The sequence below is a fragment of the Pan troglodytes genome, chromosome 5 (assembly GCF_028858775.2).
Source record: "Pan troglodytes isolate AG18354 chromosome 5, NHGRI_mPanTro3-v2.0_pri, whole genome shotgun sequence".
In the NCBI taxonomy this organism is placed as follows: domain Eukaryota; kingdom Metazoa; phylum Chordata; class Mammalia; order Primates; family Hominidae; genus Pan; species Pan troglodytes.
In genome coordinates, this window is record NC_072403.2 from 177,739,586 (window position 1) to 177,761,872 (window position 22,287).

The following is a 22,287-nucleotide window of genomic DNA, read 5'->3' on the forward strand; positions in this document are numbered from 1 at the left end:
AGAAGCTTGCAAGGGGAGTGAAGATGGAGGTTTAAAGGTCAGGAAAGGGTTCTCATAAAATCCAGTAACTTGGAAGGAAGTAGCAGCTAAAATAAAACCAAGCAGTGGACTAGAAGGAAATAATATTAAGTGATAAGACAAAGAAAGCTGTCACCACTAGAAGCAGAGCACAGGAAAATAAGCAAGATGATATCCAAACCAAGGGGGAAGAGTCAGTGAGGGGACAGCAAAGAGGCCCGCTGAGACACTCCCAGAGACAGCATGAGCTCTAAATCCCAAGGAAAACCAGGGCGGAGGGCAAACACAGGAATCTAAATAATTCAGGTGTCCCCATGAAGGCCCAGCCAGAGGGAAGGCTTTGTCCCTCTGGCCCTGGGCAGAAAGCTCTCCCAGGGCAGAGTTCTGGTCAGCCTAGACCCCTAGCCCCGGTATACAGCAGCTCCCACTCTGCCCTGCAAAGCTGCTGAGGAAGAGGTGCAGGAGTGCCCACTGCCCCTGCTGTCAGGTCAACTAATCAAATCCCTGTCACAACAGAATAACTTGTAATAAACTGCTGGGCCCCCCTTTTGTGGTGTCATTAAATGTCAATGTCACTTGAGGCTACATTTGCACTCACTGGAGAAGCGCTAGTATCTAAAGCTCATGTTTCTACAACAAAGCATCTGGTTTCTTTCTAAAAAGTAGTGATTTCTACCAGATGAAACTGGCTGGGCAGCTCTCCAGTGCTTTAAACAATAGTTCACATCTTAAGCATGAAACCATCAATTGCATCAGTCAGAAACTGTATTAAAATAGAAGTGTTGCTTTCCACGTTCAAATCTGTGCATGACGTCAGAAAAGAGCTGATAAGATAACCACAAGGGGTAGTGATGCGTGCAATTTTTTTAATATTCATCGTTTGACATTTTGGGATCTTGTGTGGGAGAAGTAAGTGGGAGGCCAGAGGAAGACAGAAATCGATCAAATTTTAGGGGCTGACAAATGAAACCATGATCCCAGGAGGAAGACCATAAAAACATGACCCCCTAATGAACACGTGAACAGCAAAGTAAGGCAATTCACCGTTAATTCAATGCCACTTCGGTACCTTCTTGCTAATTCTGAAATTTAATTTTTGAATGGGAAATAAGTTATATTATTCAAAAATCAAAATGTATAAAACGGGGTAACACTGAAAAGTCTCCCCACAACTCTGGTTTTCCATCCCCCAGGACCCCTTCTCCCCTCCACCTCCCTTTACTGCCCAGCAAGTGTTACATGAACAGTTTCTTGTGTTTCTCCCCAGTTTCTTTACGCAATCACAAATACAAGTATATGCTTTTATTGTCCTTTCTAACACAAAAATGTATGTATCTGAGTGTGTGTGTGTATGTTGTTTACACCTTGCTTTTTTCACATAACGGTGTATCTCGAAGATCTTCTGGACATTTGTTTTCACTGCTGCAAATGTTATTTAACCAGGCGCCCACTGGTAGATAGGCCATTAGTTGGTTTCCAATGTCCTATTTCAAACAATACTACGCCATATTCATATCTTGTTAAGTCACTTTGCCTATGTGTGAGTATGTCTGAGTAATAAATATCTAGAAGCAGAATTACTGACTCAATGGTTACATGCATTTTTTTTTTTTTGAGACAGAGTCTCTCTCTTGTCGCCAGGTTGGAGTGCAGTGGTGTGATCTCAGCTCACTGCAACCTCCGCCTCCTGGGTTCAAGCGACTCTCCTGACTCAGCCTCCCCAGTAGCTGGGACTACAGGTGCGCGCCACTGCGCCCAGCTACTTTTTGTATTTTTAGTAGAAATGGGTTTTCACCATGTTGGCCAGCATGGTCTTGACCTCTTGACCTCGCGATCCACCCACCTCGGCCTCCCAAAGTGCTGGGATTATAGGTGTGAGCCACCACGCCCAGCCAACATGCATTTTTAATATTGATGGATACTGCCAAATTGCCTTCCTCGGTAGCTACACCACTTGATACTCCCACCGAAAGTACAGAAGCACCTGCCTCCTCGTGGACTTGCCAACAGTGTGTTATGAAGTTTATGAATATTTACAAATGTCACAGGTGCCATTTTCACAGGTGTTATTTTCAATTGCATGTCTCTTACCATGAATAAGGCTGAGCATCTTTTCATGTTTTCAAAGAGCCATTTACTTCCCTTCCGTTGTGATTTGTCTTGTTCATATCCTTTGACTATTTTTTATCAGGCTGTTCTTTTTTTTAGTCATGTCCAAGAGCTCTTTGCTTAATCATTTCTAGGAACTCTTTATATATTAAGAAGGTCAGCACTATGCTGTGATAGGAGCTTTAAGTGTTTTCTCTAGGGCCACAATTCAAGAACTACAGGAAGTTGTTAACATGGTGTTGGAGCTTCTGGCATGCTATGGGACATGGAGAAAGATAGGTGGAGAGGCAGGAGAGGCACCAGGGCCTCAACAGGAACATGCTAAGACCTGGCTTACAGGATTTGGGGCAATACCAAGGTGTTTCATTTTGTTTTTTGAATGTGGATTAACTTATCAATCTTTTCTTTACTTCTGGTTTTTGAGTCCCATTTAAAGGGTCTCCTCACTCCAAGGCTAGAAAGGAATTTCCTCATTTTTTTTCTTTTTATGATTTCCTTTTTGCATTTAAATATCACATAAATATACCTATATATGTACATATGTAATCCATTTGGAATTTATCCTGGAGGTGCTCTGCATGGAATAATCTATTTTTATTTTTTTCTAGATGACTACCTAGTGTCCTCAAATCATGTATTCGGTAGTCTATCTTTGCTTCTCCTAAATGAAATGACACTTATATCATCCTTCAGATTCCGCCACGTGTCTGGGTTTGTTAACACTTTTCTGTTCTGTTGCATTAATTTGTCTACCTATCCACATGCCAGTACCACTTGTCTTCATTACTGAGGTTTTATAAGTAGATCTTTAATCTGCCTTTAAAAATTAGATATATTTAACCCTGAGAAGCAGAGTATAGTCCTAAAAAGTCATGATGACTGATTAGACAACTTCTGGTCCTGGGACACCAAGAAAATTTGAAATGTATATAACCCTGAGACACCAATACAATATGTAATTAGCACATCCAGGAAGCCATAGTAACTAAGCTCTTTTTTGTTGTTGTTCACTTTGTCTTTTGAGGCAGGGTCTCCCTCTGTTGCCCAGGCTAGAGTGCAATGGTGTGATCATGGCTCACTGCAGCCTCAACCTCCCGGGCTATTTTTTTTTTTTTTTTAGAAACAAGGTCTCACTATGTTGCCCAGGCTGATCTAGAACTCCCGGGCTCAAGCAGTGCTCCCACCTAAGCCTCCCAAAGTGCTAGAATTACCGGCAAGAGCCACCTCGCCCAGCCTTCAAGCCCTTTTGGATATCACTTTAGATGTTTATTTCAGAAGCTACTAAAACTATAATACAGAAACACAAATTACATCCTATACAATAACTACAACTTGAATTCTATATTACCATGCTGTTTTTTCCCATTCTGCACCAGCCTCCACCCGTCCCTGGACTGCAACTCTGCAGTTACCTGTTAGTCTCTTTTTTTTCCAACAGAGTAAACTACTCTTTATGCAAAGCCGCTTCTTACACAGTACTTACCAACTTTTAAAAGGCCAAATACGCTTGTATTTTTGTAAATAATTCATCATATTCAAACACGTCAGCCCTTCATAAGCAACACTTTCACTCTGCTGTGTAGAAATGTTTTCATCAAAGTAAAAAGCTTTTTATCACTGCCCCAGGAAATGAAGCTGAGGCATCCAGAACGCTCTAAACACTTATCTCCCTCCTTCCCATCCACTCAGGGTGGCTGCTCCACGCCAAGCCATGCCCCACAGCTCGGGCATATGAACACGCTGTGTTCACAGTAGCTCAGAAGCCCTGGGTCACTGGTGCCAACTAGTGTATTTGGATTCCATGAAAATATTATCAATGAAACAAAAATGAAGTTTCAAGTCATGCCAGTGAAATTTTACAATCACATTATTTATTTCATTATTTCTTTCCCTTTAGGAAAATTAATATTTTAAAGGACGATTTCAATCATATTCCCTCACTTAAGCACCTTCACTATTTATTCATTCATTCAACTTATTTTGCTTGGCAACATGCTAGGCACTGAGGTTAGGAAAATGAATGAAACATGCTTCCTACCCGCAAGGAACACTTTGGCTAATGGGAGACAAACACGAAAGCAGACAACTGTAAGCACCAGCAAGGATGGAAGCACGGATGAGCGGACCATGACGAAGCCTAGGAAGATGCAGGGAAAAAGGGTTCCAGGGCACTGGTGGCAACCAAGAGGAAAGACTCACAGTCAGGAGGATACCATGACACAGGGCAGAAGCACCAGCCATGCGCTGAATCACACTGAGGAAGTGGAGAGAGACAGAGCGGAAAGGCCAGAGAGCTGCAGGGCCTGAGAGCTCCACAGGAGCACAGAGGGACCTCCGTCTCCATCCCGGGGCACAGCTTTCCCCACCACGTGTGCCTCTACCAGCAGCTCTCCAGAACGCCCCTCATCAGGTCTGGATCCCTCATGAGCCAGCAACTCCAGGAAAGCAAGGCACAGCTCTGATGCAGATAGAAACCAATGAGCAGGAAACATGCACTAAGTATCTGCATGTCATGGTATCTCCCCACACCGTGCCCTCTGGCAGCTCCCCACTCCTTCCCCCAATGCAAAGCTGGACTCAGTGCGTAAGGAAGACCTGATCCACCGTGCCAGCATTCTCCGTCCCTTCTCCTCTGCACAAAGCCCCCCAGCCATGAGATCCTCCTACTCTACGAGCCCTGACTTCTGGCTGCGCATCTTGAGCCTGGCGCCTCTGTCCAGGCTCTCTCCTCTCTGGAACCTTGCCCTCACTCAGCTCCACATATCAAATACTCTCCCACCCTCAAGATACCACCCCAATTGGACTCTACTGGTCAACTTGCATCAAGATGAGTATCTGAATTGTGCATACCTTTGTGTTTAGTATATTTTTTAAATGCAGAGTGTATGAACATTTACTCTGCCAGCCCTTTCTCCGATCCCCCCTGCACACCGGTACTGCATGTCTTCCTAAACTATTAATTTAATTGCATCACTTTCCTTCTAAAACCTTCCCAGTCACTCCCGCCATCCTCCTCATTGTCCTGTTCCTAGCCTCCCAGTTCCAGTCTCAGCAAGGCTGGGCCGTCACCTGGCAGCCGGCCTCCCGCTCTCCCCAACCCCACCCCTGCTTCCCCAGGCCCCGCTCTCCTCCTCGGCTCACTCTCAGGTGGCCACAGTGCTGTCCAATTGAGAGAAATGGCGGTCAGAAGCTGGGGAAAGCACTGTGAATTCCATCTCCACAGCAGCCCCCATACTGGTTCCTTCCAAGGTTCCCTCTCTGAGGAAAAGGTTTCCTTCCAGTGTCCAAAGCCATCTCACGTCCCCACATTCTACTCGCCCTGTCCTCTTTAAGGTTTGTTTCCACCCGACTTCCTATTTCATCAAGCTTCTTTTCTTCAGCAAATCAACATTCCCAAGTCAATTATCCATGCAGAAAAAGGCAGCATCTACCTGCCCACAGCTGAGATTCAAAAGGCCCCGTCTGCCATCCTCACCACACTGGCATCAGGTATTATCCATGCCACTCCACCGCAATCTCCCGACCGAGGCCACGGACGACCTCCTGGCTGCTGGAACTCACCTGCTCTCTGGAGCATCTGGCTTCTTCCCTCTTGAGGCTCCGCTTCTGAACTCCAGGCCGTGCTACCTTCCATCTCAGGATCTCGCCGGGTCACACCTCTCCAGGGTGCTCCATGGCTCTGCCTTCTTCTGTCCTACCCTCCGACTTCTGCTCACTCCCACTATTCACTCCTGGTCTCCATTCACGACTGTGGCTTCAACGACTACCTTGGTGTTGCAGAGTCCAAATCTCTTTCTACTCCGGCTCATAGCACAGAATTCCAGAGGGCCGTCCGTTCGCGTGTCAAACTTCAGCCAGGCACTTACATTGCACCCAGCTATGGTTGATTAACCAACTCCGTCTGTATTTCCCTCAGAGTCAAAATGTCACTGAGGCATCTATATACTGTCCTTGGGGGCATCCAATCAGATTTTAGATGCTGTGACTGCAGTTTCTATGCTGCAGTCTTGAACGATCCTTTGGATCAAATCCTCCCAGGCTTTGTTTATCCAACTGCCTTCCTAGCATATGCATCTCAGACTGAACACCACCAAACGCCACGCCTGATTCCCTGCGCACCCCACGTGCTCCTCCTCCAGGCTTCCCATCCCAATCCCAGTGAACAGCCACACCATTTACCCAATCTTTCCAGCCAAAAACCCAGGCATGGATTCTTGATTCCTCTCTCTCCCTTGACGTCCCCATATCCAACCCACCTGCAGGTCTTATACACGCCACCTCCAAACACCTCCTGAACCCCCGCGGCATTTTGCTTCTCCCATCATCGCCGTGATCCAAGTTACCATTGCTCTTGTCTTGACTATGACAGTAGCCTCCATGGACTCCCTGTATCCACGACATCTCCCTTGATTCATTCACCAAACTGCAGCCAGAATGAGCTTCTGAGATCATAAACCATGGATCACCCACTGCTCAAAACCTCCCCAAAGCCTCTGCTTTCATGCGGAGTAAACTGTAGTTTTTTCCTCTGACTGACAAAGCCTTCATCCGGCCCATTTGCCACCTCACGTGCCACTGCCTGGTGGGCTCAGCTCTAGCAGCACGGCCGTCACCCCGCTCCTCTGCCTTGTGAGCCCCCTCTGCCTAGGGTGCTTTTCCCCCGATAACTGCATGGCCGACGACACCTTGTCACTCAGAGGCCATTTCTACTGCCCCTGTGAAGAGAGACCTGCACAGAACAAGGCAAGGAGCCACATAGCTGCACAGGCCACTCTCCGTGTGCATTCGCTGTGCAGCTCTCTTGGTATTTTTTGTTTCCCTGGCTGGTTCTTGTCTGCACCACCAGAGTGTGGGCACCATACAAGCAGAGACCATCCCTACTACCAAGGAGGCTGCTTAACACATAGTAGGGGCTCAATTCTCATACTTCCCATTCTGATATCTCTTTTCTCTGGGCATGGAACTACTCCCATTCCAACCCCAACTCTCTCTCTCTCTCTCTCTCTCTCTCACACACACACACACACACACACACCTTTCCAATCCAGAAACTAAGGAGTCAGATGTCTCCTGCCTTATCCAACCAGCCACCCGGATGTGTGACTATTAACTGCTACCTCCTGCTTGTATCTCTCCCAACCATTCATGTGCATGGCCCCATCTCTGGTCCAGCTCCTACCTCTTCTCATGTGCCGAGGACTCTGCCACCAAGATCAGCCCTATCCCTCCAGTCACACAGAATCCCAGCTCCAGCACAGAGGAGTTTCTTTCTACCTGTCTTCCATAGCTGTTTCTATACACTTGTCTGAGGGGTCATTGTAAAGTATCCTTAGCTTAGCCTAAATAATCCTCTCTCCTGTCTTATCACCCGGGTCCCCAACCTACCACCTGTCCAGGCTGTTTTCCACCCTGCAACCTCAGAAGATCCCTTTCCCTTGGCCTCAGGTCCTTCCCAGGCTTCTCGCAAAGCTAAGGCACTGCCTCTTCACACCTTGTGAAACCTTTCCAGGACCTCCCAGTCAGAGGCCGTCTGGTTCTGTCTGCAGAGCGCCCTACAGCCTGTCTGTGGGTGAGCGTGTCTGTGAACTCTTGTCCATCTCTTCTGTGATCTGTGTGCTCCTCGAAATAACTGATTTTGTCTCATACACCTTGGAATCCTGAGTCCATAGAACAGAGGCTCATACAAAGGAAGCTTTCAAAGAGTGCTCATCGATTTCTAGGTTTGTTGAAGACAGGCACCATGTTTTGTTCTGTTTAGATTTATTTTGGCTTTCATCTTTGAATTTCCAACACAAGTATTTGAGTACCTTCTCTATGTGTGTCAGCCACTGTTAACAGTCTCAGGGAAACAACCAAAAAAGACACTGCCCTCAGGCTCTCATGGAGCTTCCTTTCCAGAGAGGGAAAGCAGGCAATAAACTGATAAGCCAGTAAGTGAGCAAGATAATTTCAGCAAGTGGTGAGTGCCACAAAGAACACAAGAGTACTGGATACCTTCTGATTTCCTTGCAAGATTATGAGTTCCTCTGTCACTGTGGAGTTTTCCTTTAGACAGACTTAGAGAAATGATCAGCTGGAGGAGCCTAATTTACATTTTAAAAGGAAATTAAAATGTTTTGAATTACAACTAAGAGTTTTCCTTTTAAGGGAAAATATTCGTTTTACATGAAAATTATTTTTTCTCTCAGATTGCATCGGCTGTTTCGAAACAAACAAAAATTAACAATGTATTCGTTGGTGAAATGTGCATCGCACTATGTTTAACCTGCTGTATAGTAAACAAAATCCTAATATTTGCTTGACTGACTGTTGCACTGAGTTTTTTCCCTATTGGAGTGGAAAAAGTTTTACGTGCAGAAATGATCTAAGACTAATATACTGATTGGGATAGCAGATGACACCATCTTCTAATGTTTCTTCTGCTTCTCATTTGAATTTTCTCATGCAGGTTTCTCAAAATTAAAAGTGCAATTTCTTGAAAGTTAAGTATTAATAACTTAAAGAATCCCACCAGTTTAAACAGCTCTGCCCTTTGGCCTTAAGTCCTTTCTGATTTCCTTACCAAAAAATAGGTCACCCTTCCACGGAGGACTGTGACACTCACGTCCACACCCTGGCTCTGCCGGAAGAAGTCATGCCTTGCTTTGCTGGTCATTTTTGTAGGTGTCCATAGCTATATTTCAAGTCCTTTGGGGGACCTGTTATCATTATTTGAATCTCCCTCAAACAATTTACACTCAGTAGATACTCAACAAGTATCTGTGAGTTAGCTGCTGGCTGATTTAGACCCATTTCCACTGCTGAGTGTTGTTCTCGCATTCTTCTGCAACCTCAGTCTCCCTGAGCCCACAAACAGAAGTTAATAGCGAAGTCTAGTGTGGTTTGTATGTGTTAAACACATTTGCTCTTAAAAGAGAACATATTTATCTCAGTTTGTTCAAGTGTTGGCCACACAGTATCTTATGTCTCAAGAAACAGTAAGAGTGGTTACTGATGAGTGTGGAGCACATTTAAACTCCACAATTCCTGGGAGCATACACATCTCCTGTTTTGAATATTTGGCAATCAACTGTAGTCTGAAGCTATCCGCAGTCTGCATTCACCATTTTTTTCCCCATCTTATTTTGCTAACTTTCTCAGTATCCTCCTTGACCAGCCGGGGTTTTCCTTTGTCTGTATCTCTTTATGCCATCAGAGTAGCTAACCAGGGAAACACAAACAGAGAGAGGTGAGGGCGTATTTGTGGCTTCTGACTGTTCTCCTTATCCACAGGCGTGCCTCAGAGTTCCTGATCTCTGCACGCCCTGCAGCCGTGCTACATCAGGGCAGCCACACTGATCACCAGCGCAGACAACCTATGTTACCTTTTCTAGAAGACCAAATGCCACTCACACTGGTCTGTCCCACGTGACTTCTCCGCTCTCCACTGCACCAGCAAACACTGGGCTCTCTAGGCACAAGAGTTTTTCCTACTCTGATGGCAACTTTGCTCACAAGAAAGTATGAAGCTGGGTGCCTGAGGAGGAGGCCAGAGATCAGCAACTAGAGGCAGATGGCAGATGAGGTGAAGTCAGGAATGGCCTGATAAGGGCAGAGTAAGGGCACTGGGCATGGTGGCCGCTGACCCCTGGGCATTAACGTCAAACCTGCTTCTAGGGGATTCTGTCTCTATTACTGGATGGCAGAGTGGGAAGCTCCCACAGCAGCTTCATAGCTTCTACTAGGCTTCTTTCTTTCTGTCTCTGGGGCCTGGGTCCTGGCGGTAGCTCTTACTAAGTGTTGTTTGGTGCATGAGTGAGCGAACCAGCCGGTCAGTGTGAAGAGACAAAACGCAGAGCTAAAATGGACAGAAGCGGAGCTGGCATATCATACCCTCTACACATGATTTGCTTTCGATGGTAATAAAAATAAAACCAGCATTCATACAAACAGTAACTGGACAAAACAGCCTTTACGTGACAACTTGCATATCAGACCAACAGAAGATCAAACTGAAAGAAAAAAAAAGGAATGACACTCAACAATTAGACACATTTGTATGCATTTGGCCATTTTTAAATTTTTAAAGAATCTAGAAATTCTTTTTCAAAAGACTGATTTTTTAAACGATACATATCAGAAAAATCTGTCAAACTTCAGTACTTTAGCAATTCAGACCAGTGGCTTGTCATGCAGCAACAGACAGAAACAAAGACCCAAAAAGTAAAGAGTGTCAGAGCAGAAATTGGCTACTCTCTTTTAATAATCTATCCCCTTCCCAAGCTTGAGGGAAGTGGGTCTGATAATTTTGTTTAAAAGTATCTTCTTGTTTACTACCTCAGTCATGTCCCAAATAAGACTGTCCTAACCTTTTGCTCCTGTTCAAGGCCAAAGCTACTGCTCAGGGCAGGGTGTGGGGCGAGGGGGCCTTTCTTGAAAGTTCCCTGATGAGTCTGGTTTCTCTAATGCACCAGCTTCTCCTAGCTGGGCCTTTCTGCAGAGTAGACCCTTCTCCTCTCCAGGTATTGTGTTCCTAAAGAGAGAGCCTGCTACGAATCCCGAGAGGACTCCACCCTCTATCCAGAGCTGCGATCTTTCTTCCCCTCCGCAACATCCAGCAGGGCCCTGAACACACGAGCCAACAGCAGTTTCAGCAGCACCAACAGAAGCCCCATCATTTCAGGACCGCGGGCTTTTTCCAGAAGCCTACAATCCGGTGCCTCAGTAGCACCACCTTTCCCCCAGAGCAGCTTGTCACTGCAAGATAGAGCGTTCTTCAACCCCCTACCCCAAATCAAAGGTCAACTGAGAAAAGTAGATGTTTATTTTCTTAAGAAAGAATTCACAAGCCCACCAGATAGGGGACCAGGAGGAACCCCAGTCCTAGACCAGGCCTATAGGCTGATGCCAACACCCCAGGAGAGCTGGTGGGGCCCCATCCTCTACCACCTTCGATGCGTGGCCAAAGGGCACTTCAGTAGGGAAAAGTGCTTCTACTGACCACATCTCTGGCCAACAGAGAAGGCCACATGCTCTGTCCATGCACACCCATCTCCACACCCCTTCCCCACCTAGACTGCAGCGGGGGTGGGAGGCAGACACCGGGGGGGGGGGAGGACTTAGGGGTCAGAGGACTTCGGGAGCATTGGGCCCGCGCCCCGCTAGCCAATCAAGTGCAAGCAGCGACTCGCTAGCCGGAGCCCGCACGGGTGTACGAGAGGCCGCTGACCACGCGGCCGCCGTGGACTTGCCCGTGCCCGGGAAGCGGGGTTGCAAGGAGCGGCCGATCCCGGCGCGAATACGCTCGCCAGCCCGGGGGCTGCACCCCAAAGGTGCCTGAGCGGGCGGTGAGCCCGGAGCAGCTTCGGCCGCAGGGAGGGGCTCAACCTCGGGTGCCCTGGAGACCCGGGTCGGCCAAAGCCTGGGAATGAGCCGCAGTTGGGAGCGGGAAACCGAAACAGCAATCCTGGAAGAGCGTCGGCCCAGAGAAGGCGCCGCGGAAACGCGGCTCCTGAGCGAGGCGCAGACAAAGGCTCCGGTGCACACGCGGTGGACGGTGGCTCCGGAGCCGCGCTCTGGGCCGCGGGAAGCCGCACCCGCCCCGACTGGCGCCGGAGTCGGCCGGGGGCCCATGGGCGCGACCTCCTGCACCCGGAGGTGCTCCTACCCGGCCCCGCCGCGGTCTTCCCGTCCTCACCCTGCTCCCCCTCCATCCGCGACCGCGACGCCCCCCTCCTCTGCGCACCGGGCGCCTCCTCTTTCCTCACTGTCTCCCGCCTGCCTGGTTCCTTCTAGCGAACCCCTGCCTTGACTTTTCTGCTCAATCTTGTCCCCCACCCCCGTGGCATGCCTTTCTGCCACCTCTGCCTCAGCGCGCTCTCAGCCCCGCGCCCGCGGGTGGCGAGGAGGAGTGGCCACGCCACAGTGGGCCCGGGGGCGCATCCTGCGAGTCGGAGGCGGCGGCGCCTTTCTCTTCCACCCTAGCGACCTATTGTCTTTCCCTTTTCTCTCCCAGCCCGGACCCCAGAGAAGCCCGGGACCAACAGGACGCGGCCCGGGGTGGGGGTGCGTCCCCTGGGTGGAGGTGCAACCGTTTCCACCCCGCCAGTCCATGCTCCGGATGCCGGTCACTGCGCGGGGTGGGAGGCCGGGCGCCCACTCCGAGTCCTGGAGAACGGCGGTGCCATCACAGTTGGAAGCGCGGGGTTCTGAGGCCCTGGCCTCCCTCACCCCGGCTACAGGGACCCGGTGGGCTGGACCCCCAAGTGGAAGGAAGCGCATCTGCTCCAGCCAAGTGGCCACAGGCTCAAGAGGGAGGAACCTAAGTGGTCACAAAGTTGAGTATAAATACGCGCCGGACGAGTGTGGCCAGAAACGGCACGAGGGGCGGAGAAGCAGGCGGCAGGTCCCGCTCGCAACGTCCAAGCTCCCGCCGCCCTCCCGAGCCGCCCTTCCCCCGAGCGCTCGCGGATCCTGGGAAACCCCGGCGTCCCTGCGCGGCCGAACGCTCCCGCGCTCCGCCAGGGGCACCGGCTCCTGCCCCTCCAGAGAAGCCCCCTGGGCGCTCCACGCCCGGGCACGGGCACCTCGCTCGACACCCGCTTCCCACCCAGCAGTCCAAGCCCTCCACCTGCCCCCAGGGGATGAGGAGCCGCCCCACCTCCGGGGAACGGGGAGCAGGCCACTTACTGGGGCTCAGGAAGCACTCGGTCAGCCTTCGGAAGCAGCTCGCATTATTAGAAGGTCCATCTTCCATGTCGGAGCCGAAGAGCAGCGCGGCCGCGGCGGCGAGGGCGAAGCTGGCGCCCTGGGGACGCCGCGGAGTTTGGCCGCCGCCGCCTGGGCCGGCGCCGGGGAAGCCGGGGGAGCCCGCGCGGCGGGCGGCCTGGCCAAGGGGGAGCCGGGGCGGCGGCGGCGGCCGGGGACCGGCACGGGCTGGAAGCAGCAAGCCCTGGAGCGCAGGCGAGAGGAAGAGCCGCCGCCGCCCGCCGCCGCTGCCACCGCCGCCGCGGTGACTACTGCTGGTGGGGACGCTCAAGGGAGCTGCCTCTTGTCCTCCTCCTCCTCCTCCGCCAGCATCGCCGCCTCCTCCCGCCGCCGCCGCCGCCGCCGCTGCGCCCTCCCTTCCTGGGAGACGCACGGGGAGGTGAAAGGCAGATGAGGAGGGGAGAAAAGAGGGAGGGGGCGGGGGGGGCGGCGGCCAGAAGTAAAAGAAAGATGGAGAGGAGGAGGGGACCCGGGAGGAGAAGGCGAGCGCCAAGGGAGCGCGGGCCGCGACCCAGCCGCAGCCGCCGCCGCGCGCAGAGAGGGCGCCGGGGCCCCCAGCGGGGCTGGGGCGGCCTGCGGAGGAGGGGGGCGGGCGCGGGGGCGCGGCGCGCTCCGCCCGGCCACGGCCAGGCCACTCGGGGGCCGGGCCCGGGCCCGCCGCGCTCCCCCCGCCGGCCGCGCTGAGCCGGGGTTCCGGGCGGAGTTTGCCGGGGCCGCAGCCCGGCTCGTCCCCGGCCGCTGGCAGGGGACCCTGGGGGCGGGGAGCAAGAGGCTCCTCGAGGCTGGCCATGGTTCCTCCCCGGGCCGCGGAGGGGGCAGGCCGCGGGCGGGAGGGGCGCGGCGGGCCGGGGCTCGGTGGGCTCCGCCCCCGCAGGACCTGCCCACCCCTGCCGGCCGCCCGAACCGCTGCCTGGTCCTCCTCTCCGGTCTTCGGCTTCCCTCCCAGTCTAGTCTTCACATTGTGCTCGGCTTGGGTTGCGGGAGGACCGGGGCCTGGGGGCCAGGCCCCGGCGACGGCGCCCGGCTACCCTCAGGCGCGCACAATCGGCGTCCTCCCGGGCCGGGGCTAGGGACGGCGGAGACCCTCCCTGCAGGCGTGGCGTGGTGTGTGCGCGCTCCGGCGGCTGAGCCTCGGCGGCTTCTCGAAAGCAGCGGAGAAAAGCGCCGCAGTGCCGCTGCCCGTGGAGGCGGTGGTGGCGGCGGCGGCAGAAGACGCCCACTGGCGGAGCAGGCGCTCCCCACGCCGCCGCCGCCGCCGCCATCCGCGCCCACGTAGCGCGCCCCGCGGGACTCGGCCCCTGCGCCAGGCTCCCGCACCCGAGTATCCTCTGTGTGCCGCCTGCACCCGGGGCCGGGGCGGGAGGACAGAGCAACCGCTGCGTCTCTGCCCTGCCTTGTCACATCTGGGTCCGGTGTTTCGGATTCTAAATCCTGAGTCCTGCAGCTGCTCCAGCTGTGCGCTGCTGGGCGAGCCACGTCGGCCTGCCCGTTGCCCGAGCCAGGGAATCCTCCTGGTAGCGGGCCAGCAGCTCCGACCCAGCTGTGCTCAGTCAGAGTTCCCGGGAGAGAGTTCCAACTCGGACCTTTGGTTGGAGTTTAAATCAACTCGCAGTGTTTCCCATAAACTAGGGTTTGAAATACGGTTCCTCCCCAGGACTCCCTTTCGGATACTCACTTTAAAACGAACTTCGTGTGCACAAGCCCAGTTTGCCTTGGTTGGGGTTAGAGAACGGAAAGGGCAAACTGTGGCCAAAAATGAGCAAGACTGTGCGATCATTGCCCCAAACCCTGAGACCGCCTTGCCATATGCGGCTCTCTTGGACACCCCCACCCCCTTCCGTAGCCATGAATCCAGGCAGTTGCCACTGAAGGGAAATGAGCCGCCCAATGGGCGCTCAGAACTAGGAGCCGCCAGAAGTTTGGGGAAGTTGGAGCGCAAGAGCGCACACAGATGCACAGGTGTCCGCGTTCGGGCAGGCACGCGCGGCGGGGCCTCCATGGCGCGCTGGGTCCGAGGAGGGGCGGTGGCTGTGCTGTTCCACGGTGGCACGGGCTGTCCGGACTGCCTGGACGAGGTCACCTTCCCCGGAGTGGAGCACACGCGCCAAAGCTCAGCTTTCACGAAGGGCAAAACGGTCACCCAAGCGCCAGGAGTGCGCTACAGTGCAGCAACTGGGTTGACCCAGGGCCCTGGGCTCCCGGTGTGCCCCGGGTCCCGGGGCCATTTCTCGCCCTCCACGTTTTCTTCTTTCTATCCAGTTTGACATGTTTATTTTGAAGCGTGCTCCAGATTCCTCACTAGTCAATGCTTTCCCCGACTCCCATCCAAACTCCCCACAATGGAAAATAACACTTTTGTATTTGCACCAAGCTGAGCAGTTGGGATGCGAAGGACATGCTGGGGCTCCCCTCCCCCAGTAATGTCCACAGACGTCTCCGCGATTGCCGGGCAGATTCTGAGTGTCGCGTGTAACGGGCATCAGACTTGGCACTCACTAGGTCAGAATCCCTACATTTGTGGAAGAAGAAAATGATTCCTGTGACTCTTACCTTAGGGGCGCTGCCCTTGTTTCTGAATTTTTTCGGCAAAGAAAAAGCTACAATGGTTGAGCCAGGCTGCCGGCAGCCTCCCGGCTTGACGCTTCTCCAGCCGTGCAGAGTCCACTCCGGTTACTTTGCTGCGAGTCCGGAGTTTGTGCTTTCGCGACTGGACCAGGCAGCAAGGGTCTGAGGGCTGCCCACACATTTAGGGAAGTCGAGTTTCTCCTCAAGTGTTTATTGTTTATTCCTTTACACGCAAAATTCTTTCTCCTTGTCATTTAAGTTTCTTTATTTGCATTTTGGAGTTACTAAATCTATTTTTCAGTTCCAAGAAAATATACATTTAACTTGCCCATAAGCCCCCTTGCGGGCGCAGGAGACAGGGTGGGAAACCCCAAATATTTGTCCTGGGAGTCCTTATTAAATCAGGAGGCAAACTTTAAAATTTTCATTAACCCGTTCCCAGAATCAACCTCCTGTTTACCTTTCGTCCTTTTCTCCAAGTGCTTGCTGGAAGAGACGTTTTGCTGGACAAATTAAAAATCACAAAGCATAACAACCGAAAAGAAAACAACTTGAGGGTGGAGTTCACTGATTAGCTCTGAAATTTTCATACATGATCTCCCTTCTTCATACTGGTGTCCACGTTTGTTACTGTAAGTCTCAGAGGCATTCAGCCACTTTCTTTTCTTCATGAACTTTGCTTAGGTGAAGACTTTAATGACAAAGGCTCAGACATACAGGGTCTGTCACTCACCCGTGCTCAGGTGCTGCTGCGCCTGGAGAACGCGCTGCTTGCGAATTCCTTTCCTTCCCTTTGAGTTTCTTTACTGATGTATCAGAAGGAGGAGAGGGCTGTGACACTACACTTTTGTTACTCCAAACCTTTTGTGAATAAACGCACCGGCCCATAACGGAGGGAACACTGCATTCTGATAGTTCCCATAAAGACTGCAATATAGTTACATGACAAAAGGTTATTATACTATAGCCCAATTTAAGCATACTGTCATTATTAGGAGAAGAGGAAGAGCTATGGCAGAAATTCACAATGTTGCAGTGCTCTTGGTAAAATAAACAATTTTCCTTACTTTCAGCTGAGGAAATTCCAAGCCCACGTTGCAAAGAAAAAAAAAAAAAACTAAAAGAATATTAAGAGGGTAGTTAACACCAGGTGCCAAAATAATGATGACCATCATTTTAAAAGAATATAAAACACTTGTCTGTGCCTTTTACCAAGGAAAATAATCAAGAGTTTTGTATTGCTAATGAAACTTTAAATTAGTGGACCTATACAACCATAAGTATATTTAAATTCTCCAAACATTCTTCTATATGTTGTTATTTTTAAATCAAGTTAATTCTATATTGCTTTTAGTATTTATGCCTCACATTTATTTATAGAGGAAATAATACCTGCCTGATTGTTAATTTGGATTTTATGTTCTTAAAAACACGCGTCTAGGTACAGCCTAAGAAGTTTTTACATGAGGATTTTCCTTTAAAAAGTATGAAATTTCTTCATGATAATTTAACCATGCACCCATTTTAGTAACCTAAGAGCTACGTTTGTAACTAACATGGTTAATATTTTATGAACTTTTTGGTAAATATGCAAATCTGTGTCTTAACTGATTTTAGTTTACAACTGTGGATATTAGTGCTTACAGTTGTAAATTTCACATCATTGATTCTTGAAAACCCTGTTTCCTTTTTTAAATAATAACCTTTATGAATATATAAAAGCAAAGAAAACTAAATGTTAAACTCATCTACTTATACAGATGTCTACCAAAATGCACGTTCCCTTTACCATGATTTTAATTTTTGTAACTTATTTAAAATGCATAGCAAAATAAATCATAAGCAAGTGTCTATTGTTCCCAAGCGCAATAAAATTATGTGCGTTTTACATGTCAGACTTTTTCCATTTAATAGCTAGCAAATTAATGTAAATGTCCTTCAGGTGTGATGTGTCATATCACACAAACTCTCTCCATTCTAATAGGATACTTTATTTACTACCTGGTGTCATTAAAATGGAGTTCAGCTTCCAGGCATTTATTCACATGCTCCCAGCCCCCCACCCCCGCAGTCCCTCACTACAAGTCTTTAGTTTGTATTTCCAGGAAACCTCCTTCAATTTTTCTCATCCCCAATTCATCATAGCTTTGTTGTCTAGACTCCTGGAACTTAAGTATTTTATCTGCACATATCAACATGTTGGGGTAAGTCTCTTGTTAAGAAAGTTAATGCGCATGTAATTTGCATTGACAGCTCCATTTTAAACAGCTTGACATCAGGGAGACTGCCTCTCCAACTATTCATAGCCTTTAATGAAGGCCAGCACACGATAGGCACTCAATAATTGCTGGCCTTCCTGTCACCTGAATGCCAGCTGATTACAAATTTCCATTACTATTGATGTTAAGACATCTTGACCGAAGTAAGGGATAGCTTCTTACAGTGTTGTTATAGTCAAACCTAAAATAAAAGGCCATTATAATTCTGGTTTTAAAAATATTATGAAAGTCAATACTTCATAGGGGACAGCCTTGAAAACAGACCAAGATGATAAAAACAACTTTAGCTGCCACTAATATTCCTAGATCTTCAGTTTCAATTAAATTGTTTTTATTTATTTTTTATTTCCATTGGTTTTTGGGAAACAGGTGGGGGTTGCATGAGCAAGTTCTATGGTGGCGATTTGTGAGATTTTGGTGCACGCATTACCCAAGCAGTATACCCTGAACCCAATTTGTAGTCTTTTATCCTTCACTCCCTTAAATTATTTTTATTAATTCCAACCAATTAATTGTCAAACAAATTGCAGTTGTATTATCACGTTATGTTTTAAAGCAAGTAAAAACCAGTATAGGTTATATCATTATTTATTTAATAAACATCAGAATAGTTTTTAATTTTTAAATTAGAATTCGTTCTAATTTTTAAATTGTAAATAAAATTAGTTTTTAATTAGAATATTTTTGATGAGATGCAAATGGTTAAAACAATATTTCAAATAGGTATGAAGAATCCATTCTATCTCAGAAAGGGGTTATGTGTGTTTCTTTTTTTTTTTTTAAAGGCTTCTCTTCAATGGGAGAAACATGTGTTTCTTGATTAAAGTAAAACCCAAGCAGAGATTTTCGCTAATAAAAAGAAAAACATTAATTATCTCCTGAAAATAAGCGCTGCATAATGGCCGTATGTAGCCATGAAGATACTGGTGTTAAAAAGTATTGCTGAGATTATATAATCAATACTAAGTTCTTAGGATAACCATGTGAATATTAACTCTATTATATAACACTGCTGTGTTATGACACAGAAGTATATTTCAAAGATGTTGCCATTAAAAAATATCAAGTCACTGTAGAAATCCATTGGCATTTGTAGAGTGCTGAAACGGTTTTCAGTTCTTAAAAACAGATGCAAGTTAGAACACAACAATGAGTTCTGTTCAAATAATCAACACTTTCACCAAACTTTTACAAGTCAAATATATCAATTGTGTTTGAGACTGTGTTTTAAGAATTAAATAAAAGCAGTGTGAGATAATTATATCTCAATAAGAATAATAAGCCTAAAAGACAGAAAATACTTCTTTAAGAGAACTAAAGTCTGGTTTAAAGCTTTTAAATAGAAAGAGGTCATAGAGGGACATTCTGGATAAAAAGGGTTGGCTGGGGGCTGAAATTATAAAAGATGGTATACCCTGATTTCTATGGACACCTTTTGTACAAATGGGTATACAAGTCTCGCAAGGGCTGCCAAAATTGCCACTGAGTTTATCTCACCATGATACTATCTCAGTGCCTACACGAATTACTATGTGATGTTTAAAATGTGTATTGTTCATGTTGCTTGAAATAAGTAGCTCTTCATCTGTTACTCTGGAATCTTTTTCTTGCAAACATTTTAAATTTTGATAACCCAATTTTTATAATAGGCCTTGGCATATATACAAGGGGTTCGATGCAGTTACAGGAGAAAGAAATGTTGTTGGTTCTTCCAGATTTATCTCAGAAGTAAGGATTAAAATGGCTCATTTAATCCAGGGACTTGGAGAACTGATTCCTTTCTCCTTACAGAGAAAGAAAGAAAATAAAAGAAAAAGAAAGGAAAGGAAGGGAGAAAGAAAAGAAAGAAAGAGAGAGAGAAAGAAAGAAAAGACAGAAAGAGAAAGGAAGGAAGGAAGGTAGGAAGGAAGGGAGGGAGGGAGGGAGGAAGGGGAAGGAAAGGAGGGAGGGAGGGAGGGAGGGTTCTTTCACATGGGTGAAATGTTCTGACATCAGGTCTTGACTTTTGCACAGGTTTTAATGAGGAGACAATGCTTTTTGTCCCTGAGCTTCTCTTGTTCAAGTGCAGAACAGAAAAAGGAGAGAGAAAGTTTGATGCAGGGATCAGGCCTCCTCAGCCGCTGATGCCTCATGATAGAAGCACCGTGGCTTCTCAAGGACTGTAGGTTACAGAAGGCTCCCGTCTAGACTGAGTCAGGCCTGGTGGCTGGCACACACACAGTCTACCCAGTGTCTGCAAGAGCAGCCAATTGGGAGACGTAAGTAGAACCTGGTATATTAAATCTTTTGAAATGAACCCTTATGAGGAAAATAACTCACAGAAGCCAAAAGATGAGCGACCTTGTGTTTTCAGCTGTGTTTGTTATCTATAGGACTGATTAGTGAGCCAGAGACACCCGGTGCTAACTCTCAGACTGGGAGTTAAAGGAAGGGGCAGTTCAGACGAGCAGCATATCTTCCATAATCCCGTGGCCATATTCATTTTGTTTGGCTCAGAAATTGGGGTTTAATTACTTTATGCTTGCATGCTGCACTAATATGCCATCATCAACAAAGGAAAGGTCAACAAAGGAGGATCTACTCCCCCACTCCAGAGCTCCTTGGCACTGGCATGATTTTCCTGATGGTGAAAGATACATGTAAATAGTAATTGATAAGGGTTTTATTGTTTCCAAGTACAGTCAATGAGTACAGCCTGGGAGCTAACCCTTGCAAATCTCCTGAATTCAAATCACTGTCTCCTCACTTGACTCCAGGTATCCAGTTAGATTATTATGACTGACTGGTGGCATGAAAGCTTACTTTTCTCCTCCCTCCAACACTCCTATTTGTATAGAGATTTCCACTGGAAATTTCCAGAGATCTCTACCCGGGAATATTGTGCTTGTCCTGCCCTATACTTTCCTGATTTGAAACATCCATAATAAATCTCAATTTTACTTTCTACTTATCATAAGAAATTCATCTGCTGAGCCCAGAGAACCTCAGGCTGAAAGACACCACTAATGTAACAAGGCAAAACTCAAATTAAAAAAAGAATACACCAAGGCTAAGTGGCATTAAAGTATTCGTGGGTTTTGCTTTCCATGTCATACTGGTCATTTTGTAAAGGATCCAATTGGCCCCAGCCCAAGTATGTGCACTAGTGGTGAACTGGCCAGAAGGGACACCTGGAAGGTTGCATTTGCAAGAAGCTGCACCACCTGGCAGGGAGCAGAAGCAATAATCCAGCCACACACGGATGGTGGACGGCTCCTGGGGAATCAAAGAGAGAAAGCTTCCAGTGGGTAAATAATTTGCACATTCCATGTCGATTTTGTATATCCCTTCCTTCCCAAAACGACTGACAGCAGATCTCTGGTCCTTGTGTGAGCATCTTGATGCAAGGATGCAGCTTGTTTTATTGCATGTAACTGACATAGCCCTAATCCACCTCTTAACACGAGTCACAAAGAAACGCATTTCAGCAAAATACAGGAAACAAAGGGTGGCTTTAAGACAATTATATCATAGTTACCATTGAGCTGCTGCTGCTTTTTTCCATCTGAAACATAAAGGCCTTCCCACAGGTACACTGAGAAATATAAAGGAACATCATTAACTTGGATTCAACCCATTTGATCCTAAAAGTTTAGGCAAGATTAACGTGTGCATTCTGAGCAATTCTCTTGCTTGATTAAAAACTTGGAATTGAACAACTAAAACCAAGCTAAAAATTACTGTAATTTTTATCTGATAATCTTATGTAATTGACAAACAAATCATGATATAATCACCTTAATTTAAATATGAATACTTCCTATAAATGCCTTTTTCTTGTTTCTGGAGTTACCTAGAAGTGGCATTGTGTCTGGGGAAACTGGTCTAGTTAGAAGTGGTAAACAGGGTTCAAGATTCCTGGGGTCTTAAAATATCCCAACCTGTTAGCATTACCCATACTTTCAGTGAAGAATGAAATGGATATAAATGTATTCAAGCAAATTTGGAACTTAAGTGGCAAAAGGACCCCTTAGATGGGTTACTACGGTAGAGTCTCACAGTGTGCAGGAAGTGCTGATCATATTATCTTACAGCTGCAAGTTGTCCCTATTGATCACATTTCATTGCCTTCTAATTTTTGGAGTCTAACAAATGGCACTTTATACGTCTACAGACTAGGGTTATCTGACCCATCTTTCTGATCAGATTGTTCTGGTAAAGAGTCTGATTTCCTAGGTTTTCAACATACCAATGTTAGAATCACTCTTTTTGGGTAAAACGTTCACTAATTTTTTTTTTTTTAAGAATCAACAACAAATGATGCTTGCTACAAATTCCCAAAGTCTACTTGTTTTTGTAAATGTCATCTGGTAATAGGCTAGAGTGAAACCCTCTTCTGTTTTTTTGACTACCTTGATTAAGCTTTTCTAACCCTCTCCCTCAAACAGGTAAACTTGGTAATTTTATTATTTTGGGAATATGGTAAGCACAACGACCCATAAGTGATCACAGAGTGAGCATAACCCCTGAAGAGCCTGAATTCAGCCCAGGTGCATCTGCCCATTTACTGCCCAGAACTGAACATGAGCCC

The 22,287-nt window shown here is 47.9% G+C and overlaps 1 protein-coding gene across 6 annotated transcripts in view; it reads right to left on the reverse strand.

Annotated features, from left to right (window-relative positions):
* Positions 1 to 14,094, reverse strand: part of PDE10A (phosphodiesterase 10A) — a 338,418-nt gene extending 324,324 nt beyond the window's left edge. Inside the window, exon 1 of one of the 6 annotated variants that reach the window (XR_010158247.1) lies at positions 12,796 to 14,047. Coding sequence is in view for 3 of the 6 variants with exons in the window: in XM_518849.7 (XP_518849.4) it covers positions 12,796 to 13,663 (868 nt within the window). In the remaining 3 variants the exon portion in view is untranslated. Of the gene's footprint in view, positions 1 to 12,795 lie in introns of all 6 variants that reach the window. The other 5 variants (XR_008548732.2, XM_518849.7, XM_016956602.4 and 2 more) reach the window with 5 other exon arrangements.
* Between the last annotated feature and the right edge of the window lie 8,193 nt (positions 14,095 to 22,287).